At 52.2% G+C, this 13,615-nt stretch overlaps 1 protein-coding gene across 1 annotated transcript in view; it reads left to right on the top strand.

Annotated features, from left to right (window-relative positions):
- Positions 1-13,288, top strand: part of IL12RB2 (interleukin 12 receptor subunit beta 2) — a gene marked incomplete at both ends in the record, with an annotated part of 14,068 nt that extends 780 nt beyond the window's left edge. The window contains 13 exons of the mRNA XM_079314045.1: positions 216-391; positions 588-727; positions 1,441-1,585; positions 3,944-4,029; positions 5,909-6,125; positions 7,567-7,755; positions 8,264-8,365; positions 8,440-8,595; positions 9,566-9,703; positions 10,666-10,753; positions 11,938-12,037; positions 12,275-12,894; positions 13,042-13,288. Coding sequence (XP_079170171.1) covers positions 216-391; positions 588-727; positions 1,441-1,585; positions 3,944-4,029; positions 5,909-6,125; positions 7,567-7,755; positions 8,264-8,365; positions 8,440-8,595; positions 9,566-9,703; positions 10,666-10,753; positions 11,938-12,037; positions 12,275-12,894; positions 13,042-13,288 — 2,404 coding nt within the window. The remainder of the gene's footprint in view (positions 1-215; positions 392-587; positions 728-1,440; positions 1,586-3,943; positions 4,030-5,908; positions 6,126-7,566; positions 7,756-8,263; positions 8,366-8,439; positions 8,596-9,565; positions 9,704-10,665; positions 10,754-11,937; positions 12,038-12,274; positions 12,895-13,041) is intronic.
- Positions 13,289-13,615: the final 327 nt, after the last annotated feature.

Below are 13,615 nucleotides of genomic sequence, written 5' to 3'. Positions count from 1 at the left end.
TTTACCCTGTCCCCAAACCCCCAGGATTTACCCTGTCCCCAAACCCCCAGGATTTAGATTTACCCTGTCCCCAAACCCCCAGAATTTTACCCTGTCCCCAAACCCCAGGATTTCTCCCTGTCCCCAAACCCCCAGGATTTTAACCTACCCCCAAACCCCAGGGCTCACCTTTCTTGCTCCACAAAAATCCAACCAAACCTTTCCCTCTGCTCCAGGCTCTCCAGTGGGACTGATGCCTTTTGCTTTCCAGAAGAATTTCCCAGTCAGGAGTTTGGCTCTCGGGCTCAGAGCAAGCTGGATTTTGACTCCAATTACACCGTGGTGGTTTCTGCCTCCAATGAATTAGGAAATGCCTCTTCCCAGCCACTCACCTTCACGTTGATAGACATAGGTAAAGCACCACTCCCACCTCTCAGTCAGACCTTGGGGAAGACCTCAAAACATTCTGGACCTGGGAAAAATGTTAAACATGAAACCTGTTGGAAAAATCATCCATCCAGCCTAAACCTGTTATTCCCTTTTCCACCCAACGCTGTCTCCTGAGCTGTGCTGCCTCTCTGAGCCCTGTTTCTCTGTTTTGCTGCCAGTGAAGCCACATCCTCCCGACTTTTTGGTGGAATTTGATGATTCTTCTGCCACCAGCTGCACCATTTCCTGGCAGGGTGAGGCAGGGGCACAGCACTGCAGGCTGAGGTATCGTCCCCTCGGCAGGGACACCTGGAGCACGGTAATCCTCTGGGATTGAGGGAATTTGGGGAACTGCTGGAGAGCAAAAAGCTCAGAGCCCCTTGAAGAGCCTAAAGGAGAGCTGAAGAGGGGCTGGGGACAAGGGATGGAGGGAGAGGACACGGGGAATGGATTCCCAGAGGGCAGGGATGGGGGGATATTGGGCAGGGATTGTTCCCTGGGGATCTGATGAGAGGCTGGGATGGAATTCCCAGAGAATCGGCTGCTCCTGGATCCCTGGCAGGGTCCCAGACCAGGCTGGAACACCCTGGGACAGTGGAGGTGTCCCTGCCATGGCAGGGGTGGCACTGGGTGGGTTTTAAGTTAACCATTCCCTGATTCCACGAAGTTTTTCTTTAAGTAGCAAAAGGAATGTTTTGCTGGGAGCTGAGCAGATCACTCAAACAGAGATTTTCATATTGGCACATAAGCAATAAGGGATTTTTGAGCTGAAGCCCCACAAGCCTGATGATTCCTCATATCATTTTTGAATTATTGAAGCTGCCTCAGATCAAGATTAGGGGTTGTTTTTTGGGGTTTTTTTTTGAGTTACCTCTGAATTTGCGATTCAGCCTCTCACTACCCTTGTTCCCCCGTGAGTTTAATACCGATTTCTTCGTGTCCACTGCGAGTTTAATACCGATTCCTCCGTGCCCACTCGAGTTTAATACCGATTTCTTCGTGCCCACTCGAGTTTAATACCGATTCCTGCAGGTGGAAAGCCCCAGCAAGGACAAGCAGCAGCTGCAGGGGCTGGACCCCGACACGGAGCACGAGTTCCAGGCGAGCTGCAGGCTCCAGCCCGGCCGGGGGCTGTGGAGCGGCTGGAGCGGGACCCGCGCCCGCACCCCGGCAGCAGGTGGGCAAATTCAAAAATTGAGAGCAAATCCAGCCGCCAACACCACAGCTTTGTGCGCAAAAAGGAGGCGGAGTCGTTTTGATTTATTGGAATAAAGGGAGAGGCCATGGGAGTTGCCCTGGGGTGTCTCAGATTTTTGGAGGTCTCGCCTTCTTTTATCCCAATTTCCCCTCTCTCTGTCCCCGTTGCTGAGGTGCTTGAGAGGCACAGACTGCCCAAACACCCCTCTAATTCCCTTTCCTCTTAATTTTTAATTCTTATACAACTCACACTTTCCCCCCCGTTCCTTCTTTCCTCTTCGTTACCCAATTTCATTTACCAGCAAACACTTTGTAAAGGCAAATTTCTTTTCCGTTCATCAATCAGTGAAATCCACCCCATTCTTTCTTTTATCTCTCGGTGTTAACCTTATCCACCAGTAGATCCACAGCTTGTTTGTAAAGAAAAATAAATGCAACATTCCTCTCATAATGAATTTAGTCTCCTGCCCCAAACCAGCCCTGCATCCCACACCAAACCCCATCCCAAACTGGGGTATCCTGTGCCACCTCTGGGTCCAGAGCCAGAGCCAGGAGACAGAATTTCTGTAAGAAAATCGCTTTTTAAATGAACAAACGGTGAAGCCGCTTGTTTCTCGCAAAGCAGGAATTTCCAGAATTCACCGGGAGGATTTGGGGGTTAGAATGAGATTTTTAAGGCGCCACCCAAACCTCCAAATTCTCTGTTTCTCTGCTCTTTTTGGTGAGTTTCTGTTTCCATAAGAGGCATTCAGTGATTGCCGAGGGAGGTCTGAGCCCTCCGCCTCCCCCACCTTCCTCTCGGCACTTTTCTCCCCTTTTTCACACCCCAGGTTGCGGCTGTCACCCCGCCCTGTCCCCGCAGGTTTTTAGCTGATCAAGGAGCGATTTGTGTCCCCAGAGGAGGTGACAGCACCGCAAGAGCTCCGGGTGCATCATCTGCCTTGCAGGAGATGAAATTCTTCAGTTTGTCTGCTTGCAAACCCAAAATTAATCATTTTAAAGTATAAATTCCCTCTCGAAGTTCTCCACAAATTGTCTGGTTGCAAACCCCAAATTAAACCTTTTAAAGAAAAAAATTCTTCTCCAAGTTCTCCACAAATTGTCTGGTTGCAAACCCAAAATCAAATACTTTCAGGAAAAATTCCTTATCCAAATTCTCCACAACCTGTCTGCTTGCAAACCCAAAGTTAAACATTTTCAAGGAAAAATTTCTTCTCCAAGTTCTCCACAACTTGTCTGCTTGCAAACTCAAAATTAAACATTTTCAAGGAAAAATTCCCTCTCGAAATTCTCCACAAATTATCTGCTTGCAAACCCAAAAATCAAACCTTTTAGAGGAAAAATTCCTTATCCAAATCCTCCACAACCCGTCTGCTTGCAAACCCCAAATTAAACCTTTTAGAGGAAAAATTCCTCCTCGAAATTCTCCACAACCTGTCTGCTTGCAAAACCAAAATTAAACCTTTTCATGGAGAAATTCCTTCTCCTGCTCCTTCTTCTTTTTTTTTTTTTTTTTTTGTTGTGTGTGATCTGCCAAAAATCTTGCCTTGTTCCTGTGGCTGTCAAATCCAGGCTGGAGGGCAGCAGGTGCAATCCCAAATTTGAATTTTCCTGCTTGGAGCTCCCAGTCAATGCTCTGGTTTTATTTCTGCTGTTTCTTGTTTCTGTTCCAGTCACTCTTTGCAGGACAAACTGCTCTGAGGGTTTTGTGACTTTCCTACAGCCCTGGATTGTTCATTAGCTGCCCCTGCTCCAAATATTAATGATTAGGATTTAGTTTTATTAATTTATGCTGGTCCTTGGGGAGCCAAGCTCATCTCATCACCTCAGCTTTCCTTACATATTTATCTCTGATTCTGGATTTTGGGGGCACATCCAGCCAATATTCCCTTTAGTGTTATTTTGGGAATTTTCTTCAGAACATCAAGAGTTTCCAGTCAGAATTGTGGGAGGAAGCAGAGGTTCAAGCTGCCCCTGAGAAGCTGTTAAAGGCATTTTTTGCCCACAAACTCCATCATCCCAGGCTGCCTGTTGTTCCAGGATTGATGGAACCCACCCCAAGCCTCAAATTTCTGCAAAGACAGGAGCTAATGCTGTGATTTGGTGTTTCCTTGGGATTGCTGAGGTCAGGATAAATCCAGCAGCAGATCCAAACTCCTCTCCTGGGGTTTGTTCTCCTGGTGATGCCCATCCAAAAACTGCCAAAAAAAAAAAGGATTAGCACAGCCTGCAGCACTCCAGGGACGTTTTAAAGCTTAAATTTGAGTTTTCTCAGGGTTTAACCTCCTTGCTGCCTGGTTTCCTGGTTTCTGACCCCACTGCTGTGCCTTTCCCTCCCCTCCAGTGCCAACTGGGATCCTGGATGTCTGGTACAGGCAGCAGGACCTGGACTCTGGGCTCCAGAACCTCTCCCTGTTCTGGAAGGTGAGTCCAGTGAAACCCCAGCAGAACCCAGCCAGGTGGGAGGGGAAACCCCTGAGAGGAGGAATGAGGAATTTTAGGATTGCAGGAAAGGGGTGAAGGCTGGGAGTGCACAAGGGTTTCACCATTTCCCAGGGACAGGGACACAAACCAAGGGTCTCTCCCTGGGAGGAGATCCAGCATCATTTTCTGCAATTTCATGGAATGGCAGAATTATTTGGATTGGGAGGGACCTTGAATGTCTTCTTATCCCATGGAAGGGACACTCTCAGTGTCCCAGGCTGCTCCAAAGCCCATCCAGCCTGGCCTGGGCTCTCCCAGGGATCCAGGAGCTTCTCTGGGAATTCCACCCCAGCCAGGAATTCCTTCCCAATATCCCAACAACATCCTATCCATCCCTGCCCTCTGGCATTGGGAATCCATCCCCTGTGTCCTGCCCCTTTATCCCAAACCCCTCTCCAAATTCCCCATCATTTTTTGGGGGGCTGGGACCCCACAGGGAACATTCCACACAGAATTTGGTTTAAAACTCACCAGAGCTGGGTAAAAAAAAAAAAAAAAATCCTCTGTGTTCCCCCACTGCACACACCAGGCTGCAAGTGAAAGCAGAAATTCTCATGAGATTCTGTGGCTTGAACATGAACTTTATCTTGCAGCACTTTCTTTATCAGGAGTGACTTTCTGTAGCATCATTCATAAAACAGGGTAATAAACTGTTTTTGGAGGTTTCACAACAGTTTCAAAGCCAGACTGAGACTCAGGACCACTTCCTAGCCAGGGTGTGTTCTTATTCTCAGACAAATACCCAGAAAAGGGTTGAACATTTAATTTCAGAGGGTTTCCGGTGCTGCCTCTGTGCTGAGCCACTGCCAGGGCACTGCAAACATTCTGGTTTGTTCTTTGTGCCTTGGTTATGACCAAAACCAGCCAAACAAATGAATTAATGTCAGAGAAACATCAGGAAACTGAAACTGGGAGTACAACTGCAGGCACCCAGAGGGGAATTAAAATCAGGCTGTCAGAGATCTGGGTTCTGAGTGGTTAATTTTAAATAATTCTGTATGGTGGCTTTAAGTGAAACTCAGGTTTTTCCTCCCAAGCCAAACCTGCTCATTTTGACAAATCCAGTTGAGCTGTTGATCATCTTTTTTTTTTTTTTTCCCTCCCTTGTGAAAAGTGTGGCTGGAATTCAGGCCAGGAAGGGTTTCACTGTCCCCAGCTGTGCTGCTGCTGCTGGGAAAATCAGCATTTCATAGCAAAAGAGCTTCACTAAACTGGAATTGAGTGGGAAAAATCAATCCTGGAATGGTTTGGGTTGGGATGGAGATTAAAGTTCACCCAGTGCCACCCCTGCCATGGCAAGGACACCTTCCACTGTCCCACTGCTCCAGCCTGGCCTGGACACTGCCAGGGCTCCAGGAGCTTCTCTGGGAGTTCCAGCCCAGCCAGGAATTCCTTCCCAACCTCCCACCCAGCCCTGCCCTGGCTGGGGGGCCATTCCCTGTGCCTGTCCCTCCATCCCTGTCCCCTGTCCCTCCATCCCTGTCCCCTGTCCCTCCATCCCTGTCCCCTGTCCCTCTACCCCATGTCCCCTGTCCCTCCATCCCTCTCCCTCCACCCCATGTCCCCTGTCCCTCCATCCCTGTGTTTGTCCCTCCATTCCTGTCCCCTGTCCCTCCATTCCCTGTGCCTGTCCCTCCACCCCTGTCCTCTGTCCCTCCATTCCCTGTGCCTGTCCCTCCACCCCTGTCCCCTGTCCCTCCATCCCTGTCCCCTGTCCCTCCATTCCCTGTGCCTGTCCCTCCATCCCTGTCCCCTGTCCCTCCACCCCTGTCTCCGGTCCCTCCCCTGCATTCCGGTGGCAGCTGCTCTGTCCCCGCAGGCTCTGAGCAGGTCGGAGGCAGGAGGGAGGATCCTGGGCTACACGGTGACCCTGCAGGCGCTGGGGCAGGGGGCACAGCCAGCACAGAGCCACCAGACCAGGCACAGCAGCTTCTCCAGGGTCACCCCCCGGCGGGGACACAGGGTGACAGTCACCGCCCGCAGCCCCCGGGGCAGCTCAGCCCCCGCTGCCATCCTGAGCCAGGTGGGCAGCACAGGTGAGGAGCTGCAGATGGGGGGAACTGGGGTCACAGAGTGGGGGTCCCTGGGTCACAGAGTGGGGGGATCTGGGGACACAGAGTGGGGGGTCCCTGGGTCACAGAGTGGGAGGAATCCCTGGATCACAGCCTGGGGAGGGATCCCCTGGATCACAGACTGGGGATGGATCCCCTGGATCACAGCCTGGGAAGGATCCCCTGGATCACAGCCTGGGAAGGATCCCCTGGATCACAGCCTGGGGAGGGATCCCCTGGATCACAGCCTGGGGATGGATCCACTGGATCACAGCCTGGGGAGGGATCCCCTGGATCACAGACTGGGAAGGATCCACTGGATCACAGACTGGGAAGGGATCCCCTGGATCACAGCCTAGGGGTTGATCCCCCTGGATCACAGCCTGGGGATGGATTCCCTGGATCACAGCCTGGGGAGGGATCCCCAGGGCTCTGTTTTCTGTCACCCACCTGGCATGTGCTGAGCTCCCTCCACTTAGTGCTGATCTCAGTGGAACTTCAGGAATCTGCTGATCCCCTTTTCCCTGTGGTCTTCTCCACCCCCAGCTCCAGGCCAGAGGGGCTCCAACCCTTGGAATATCCCTGTTCCCCCTCTGGAATCCCTGCAGCAGCTCCCTGTCCTTCCTCAGGGTCCAGCAGGCAGCGGTTGGATGTGCTGTGCCAGCTCTTCCCAGGGTTTGGGTTTGGGATGGCACAGCCAAGGTGAGCTGTGGGTGTCCAAATAATGAGAACAGACAGGAACCACAGGATCCCAGAATCACAGAATCACAGAATCCCAGAATCATAAAATCACAGAATTCCAGAATCACACAATCCCAGAATCACCAATCCCTGGATCCCAGAATCACAGGATCACACAATCCTAGAATCACAGAATCACAGAATCACAGGATCACAGGAACACACAATCCCAGAATAATAGAATCACACGATCCCAGAATCCCAGAATTCCAGAATCACAAAATCCCAGAATCACAGAATCACAGGATCCCAGGATCACACAATCACAGAATCATAGAAACAAAGAATCCCAGGATCACAGAATCATAGAACCTCAGAATCCCAGAATCACACAATCTCAGAATAACCAGGAGAGATTTCCAAGATTATCAACTCCCAGCCCAACACCTCACCTAACCCAGGGCTCCCAGTGCCACATCCCATCCTTTCTTAAACACAGGGATGGGGACTCCACCCCCTCCCTGGGCAGACAATTCCAGTACTTGATCACTCTTTCCATAAAAAATTTTTGCCTAATATCCAAACTGCATTTCCCTTGGAAAACATGTTTCCTGGAACGTGGCTGTTGCTGTCAGCAAACCCCTCACCCCTTCTCTTGAAATAATTCATTTTTATCCCTCCCCAGTAAAACTCCCCAAATGCATTTGATGTTGTGCTGACAGTGTTTTTCCTTCTCCCCTGCAAGATCTGCCCCCTCCTGAGGGAGTCTCAGCCGTGGCCCTGGGGAACAGCAGCATCCTGGTGAGCTGGAGCCCCCCTGCTGCAGCTGCCCTGCCTGTTGGGGGGTACGTGGTGGAGTGGGCACAGCCCCAGCTGCAGCCCTGGCACAGCTGGCTGAAGCTGCCCCCGTCCCACCTGTCCACGGTGATAGCAGGTAAATGCCACCTGGGCTGGGCACGGCTGCAGATTGGGCTGGAAGTGGTTTAAGCAATAAGTCAGGTGTGAGTTTGGCCTCCAAGGCCAGGCTGGGTGGGGCTGGGAGGTGTCCTTGGCACTGGGTGGGTTTTGAGGTCCCTCCCAACCCAAGCTAGTCTGGGATTCTGTATTTCCTTATTTTTATATTTCTGTAATTTTTACTAAAATCACTTCTGGGGATCCAGGGGCAGCACATCTTCTCTGGGAATTCTCTTCCAGGGAACAATTCCTTCCCAACATCCCATCCATCCCTGCCCTATGGCACCAAGAAACCATTAATTAATTTTCAGTTTAATGCCCATTCTACTGCTGGGTTCAGTAGATCAAAGAAAATTTCTTCCCCTACTTTATGACAGCTCCATCAATAATCACAAGTTTATCCCAGCTTTAAGCAGCTGCTGCAATTTTTCTGCCCTGACTGCAAATCCATGAACAAGCAACTCCCCAGTTGTCACTTGTCCCTGCAGAGCACATCAGAGACAACATCTGCTACCAGATCAACGTGTCTGCACTTTACCAGCACAGAGCAGGACAGGCAGCATCAGTCAGGGCCAACTCCACAGCACAAGGTGAACCCCAGGAGCACCCCCAGGTGCTTTTGAGGCGTGCTAAGCTCAGCTCTAACACCTGTCCTGTGTTGCAGCTCCATCAGCTGGGCCCCAGGTGCTCCCAGCCCCCCGGGCCAGTGGTGTCCTGGTTTCCTGGCAGGAGGTCCCAGCTGCCCATCAGGGGGGCTGCATCTCTGGCTACCACATCTACCTGCTGAGGAGGGGCAGGCAGGGCCAGCCCCAGCTGCACGGTGGGTGCTGCCCACCCCCAGTGGGGCTTTCTCAGCCACTTCCAGTCTGGAGCTACCAGATGTATCCCTGCTTCTTCTGCCTCCTCTGCTTCCTCCTCTTATTCCACTTCTTGCCTTTCTTCTTCTTCTTCTTCTTCCTCCTCTTCTTCTTCTCTTCTTCCTCCTCTTATTTTTCTTCTTCTTCTTCCTCTTCTTGATCTTCTCCCTCCTTTTATTTTTCTTCCTCTTCTTCTTATTCCTCTTCTTGATCTTTTTCTTCCCTCTCTTCTTTTTCTTCTTTATCTTCCTTACATTCTCTTCTTCCTTACATTCTCTTCCTCCTCCTCTTATTCCACTACTTCTTCCTATTCTTCCTCTTATTTGGCTTTCTCTTCCTCCTCTTTTTTTCTTACTCATCTTCCTTTTCTTTTTCCTTATTCCTCCTCCTCTTCCTCGTTTTTTAAATTTTCTTTTTCCTTATTCCTCTTCCCTCTCTTCTTCTCTTTCTTCTTCTTCTTCTTCCTCACCTTCTCTTCTTCCTATTCTTCCTCTTATTCCTCTTCTTCTTCCTATTCTTCCTTTTATTTCTTTCTCTTCCTCCTCTTTTTTCTTACTAATCTTCCTTTTCCTCTTCTTCTTCTTCTTTCTCCTCTTCTTCCTCTTTTTCTTCTTCCTCCTCATCTTCCTTTTCTTCTTCTTCCTATTCTTCCTCTTTTTCTTCTTCTTCCTCCTCCTCCTCTTTTTCTTCTTCTTCTTCTTCCTATTCTTCCTCTTCTTCCTCCTTATCTTCCTTTTCTTCTTCTTCTTCCTTTTTCTTCTTCTTCCTATTCTTCTTCTTCCCCCTCATCTTCCTTTTCTCCTTCTTCTTCTTCCTCCTCTTTCCCTTTTTTCTCCTCCCTTTTTCCTCTCCTGTTCCCCCTCCTCCCGTTCCCGAGCCCATTCCAGCTGCAGGAATCCCGGGCCATCCTCTCCCTCTCCCGTTTTCCCGCAGCCGTTCGGGCCGGGGCCGCCCCTCGCTCCCTGCACATTCCCGGGCTGCAGCCGGGGGAGCTGCACGACCTTTGGATGACAGCGGTGACAGCGGCCGGGGAGGGTCCCCGGGGCAACACCGCCAGCGTCTGCCCGGAGGGTGAGAACCTGGGGCAGCTTTTCCTGCCCTGGGGCAGCTTTTCCCGCTCTGGGGATGCTTTTCCTGCCCTGGGGATGCTTTTCCTACTCCGGGGAAGCTTTTCCTGCTCCGGGGATGCTTTTCCTGCTCTGGGGATGCTTTTCCTGCCCTGGGGAAGCTTTTCCTGCTCCGGGGAAGCTTTTCCTGCCCTGGGGATGCTTTTCCTACTCCGGGGAAGCTTTTCCTGCTCCGGGGATGCTTTTCCTGCCCTGGGGATGCTTTTCCTGCCCTGGGGATGTTTTCCTGCCCTGGGGAAGCTTTTCCTGCTCCGGGGAAGCTTTTCCTGCCCTGAGGAAGCTTTTCCTGCTCCGGGGCAGCTTTTCCCGCTCTAGTGATGCTTTTCCTGCCCTGGGGATGCTTTTCCTGCCCTGGGGATGCTTTTCCTGCCCTGGGGATGCTTTTCCTGCTCTGGGGATGCTTTTCATACCCTGGGGATGCTTTTCCTGCCCTGGGGATGCTTTTCCTGCCCTGGGGATGCTTTTCCTGCCCTGGGGATGCTTTTCCTGCTCCGGGGATGCTTTTCCTGCTCCGGGGATGCTTTTCCTGCTCCGGGGATGCTTTTCCTGCCCTGGGGATGCTTTTCCTGCCCTGGGGATGCTTTTCCTGCCCTGGGGATGCTTTTCCTGTCCTGGGGCAGCTTTTCCTGTCCTGGGGCAGCTTTTCCTGTCCTGGGACAGCTTTTCCTGCTCCGGGGATGCTTTTCCTGCCCTGGGGATGCTTTTCCTGCTCTCTGCAATCACCGGAGCTCTCCAAGTACTCTGAAGATTTGTAGCTGCAGCTGGTTTGATGTTTAAGCTCCCTGTGCTGTGCTGTGCTGTGCTGTCTCCTCGGAGATGGAGGGTGTTTATTCATGGAGCACAGAAGGATTTGGGGTTTTTGCACCTCTTTTGATGGAGTTGAATGGTGGCTGCTCTGCATTCCAGGTGCTGAGGGTTTGGTGACTCTCGTGCTCGTCTGCAGCTTCTTCATCCTCTCAGCCTGTGTTTGTTCTGTGCCTCCAGCAAGGAAAGTGTGAGTGGATGCCTTGGCTGTCCCAGTAAAACTGGGATGGTTTTTTGGAGGGATTAAAGCCCAGAATGGTTTGGGTTTAAAAAGATCTTAAAGCCCATCCAGTGCCACTCCTGCCATGGCAGGGGCACCTCCCCCTGTCCCAGGGTGTCCCAGCCCCATTTCCAGCCTGGCCTTGGGCACTGCCAGGGATCCAGGGGCAGCCACAGCTGCTCTGGGCACCCAGGGCATTTTTAAAATATTTTCTCCCATCTAATCTAAATCGACCCTTTTTTAGTTTAAAACCTTTTTCCCTTGTCCTATGGGATAGTCATGGCCCTTCATGAGCATAGAACAGGGAGGGTTGTTCAAAATTAAGGTTTCAGAGTACAAAAACAGGCTCTGAGCTTAAAATACACCCTGTAGTCCATAGATACTGTGAATTATAACCAGATCTTGAAATCAAAGTGAAGAGCAGCAATCCTTGGGAATTATCCCCACCTAGCCAAGAGCTGTGCAGGTCCAGGATCACACCTGGATTAATTCCACACCAGGATCCAGGATCACATCTGGGTTAATCCCACACCAGGATCCAGGATCACATCTGGGTTAATCCCACACCAGGATCCAGAATCACACCTGGGTTAATCCCACACCAGGATCCAGGATCACACCTGGGTTAATCCCACACCAGGATCCAGGATCACACCTGGGTTAATTCCACACCAGGATCCAGGATCACACCTGGATTAATTCCACACCAGGATCCAGGATCACATCTGGGTTAATTCCACACCAGGATCCAGGATCACATCTGGGTTAATTCCACACCTGGGATCTGGGATCATACCTGGGTTAATTCCACACCAGGATCCAGGATCACACCTGGATTAATTCCACACCAGGATCCAGGATCACACCTGGGTTAATTCCACACCAGGATCCAGGATCACACCTGGATTAATTCCACACCAGGATCCAGGATCACACCTGGGTTAATTCCACACCAGGATCCAGGATCACACCTGGGTTAATTCCACACCAGGATCCAGGATCACACCTGGATTAATTCCACACCAGGATCCAGGATCACATCTGGGTTAATTCCACACCTGGGATCTGGGATCATACCTGGGTTAATTCCACAACCAAGGAGCTGCTCCAGGTCTCACCACTCATGTTTTTAATTGCATTTCTCCCCCCTGCAGATTCCAGTGGCTCCTGTCCCTCCTCCTGCCACAGTGGCAGAGCAAAGCCATTCCCGACCCTGCCAACGCCACGTGGGCCAAGAGTTTAGCAGCTACCAAGGTAAATTAGAGGGGTTTTCATTCTAATCCCACAGCCTTCATTTAAAAAAAAAAAGCAATTGTAGCCACGGAGCCAGTAATCTCCTGAAGCAGCAAACCCAGCGATCCGTGGCCGTGGATAATCCGGCTGGAGGAGGCTGCAGGATGGGCAGGGCAGATGAAAAGCCAGGAGAAGGTGGAGCTGTTGCGTTTTTTGGAGCCTCGTGCGGGGATTCATCGCGTGTCCGTCCCCCTGCAGGCGGAGCTGAGCGCTCCCTCCAGCCCCTTCCTGCCCTGCGAAGAGCCCGAGACCAGCCCGGTGGAGGAAACATGGGGGGATGCTGAGCCCCCCACCCGCGGGGACACCCCCGGGGACATCTCTGGGGACACCCTCGGGGACAAGGCAGAGGTGGGCAGCGCTGGCAGCTGGGCGCAGGAGGAGCAGCAGCTGGCAGGGCTGTACCAGAGGCTGGGGGTGGAGGCGATGGAGCCCGTGGGCGAGTGCATCTCCCACCGGGGCGAGTACATCCCCAACCCGTGCGAGTATATCCCCAACCGGGGAGAGTACATCCCCAACCCGGGCGAGCACATCCCCAACCCGTGCGAGCACATCCCCAACCCGTGCGAGCACATCCCCAACCCGTGCGAGTACATCCCCAACCCGTGCGAGCACATCCCTGACTCGTGCGAGTACATCCCTAACCTGGGCGAGTGCATCCCTAACCTGGGCGAGTGCATCCCTAACCTGGGCGAGTACATCCCTAACCTGGGCGAGTGCATCCCTAACCTGGGCGAGTACATCCCTAACCCGTGCGAGTGCATCCCCAACCCGTGCGAGCACATCCCTGACTCGTGCGAGTACAGCTCCCACCGAGGCGAGTACATCCCTAACCCGTGCCATCCCCCCGATCCCCTGCCCAGCCCCCTGCCCAGCCCCCTGCCCGCTCTCCCCCGCTCCCTCCTGCCCCCCGATCCCCTGCCCAGCCCCCTGCCCGCTCTCTCCCTGCCCCCCGATCCCCTGCCCAGCCCCCTGCCCCCTCTCCCCCGCTCCCTCCTGCCCCCCGATCCCCTGCCCAGCCCCCTGCCCGCTCTCCCCCGCTCCCTCCTGCCCCCCTCGCTGCGCTGTCCCGGCGCTCTCACCCTGGACCGGGTGAAGCTGAGCTGCAGCTGCTCGCCCCGGGAGGGCGAGGGCAGCGCGGCCCCGAGCTCCCCTTCACCAAATGATGGGGTTTTAGTGGGAGCTCAGCCTGGGTTCTGGCAATTTACAAAATAATTTGGTTTCAATGCGAGCTCAGCCTGGAGTCTGGCAATATACAAAATATTTTGGTACTAATGTGAGCTCAGCCTGGATTCTGCCACTTCACAAAATAATTTGGTGTGTCAGTGAAAGCTCAGCCTGGATTCTGGCACTTCACAAAGTATTTCAGTGTTTCAGTGAGAGCTCAGCCTGAGTTCTGGTACTTTACAAAAATAATTTGGTGTGTTAATGAGAGCTCAGTCTGGATTCTGGCAATTTACAAAATAATTTGGTTTTAATGCGAGCTCAGCCTGGATTCTGGCAATTTACAAAATAATTCGATGTGTCAATGAGAGCTCAGCC

Source organism: Erithacus rubecula (genome assembly GCF_903797595.1).
Source record: "Erithacus rubecula genome assembly, chromosome: 10".
NCBI lineage: Eukaryota > Metazoa > Chordata > Aves > Passeriformes > Muscicapidae > Erithacus > Erithacus rubecula.
This window is presented reverse-complemented; position numbering and strand designations above follow the sequence as displayed.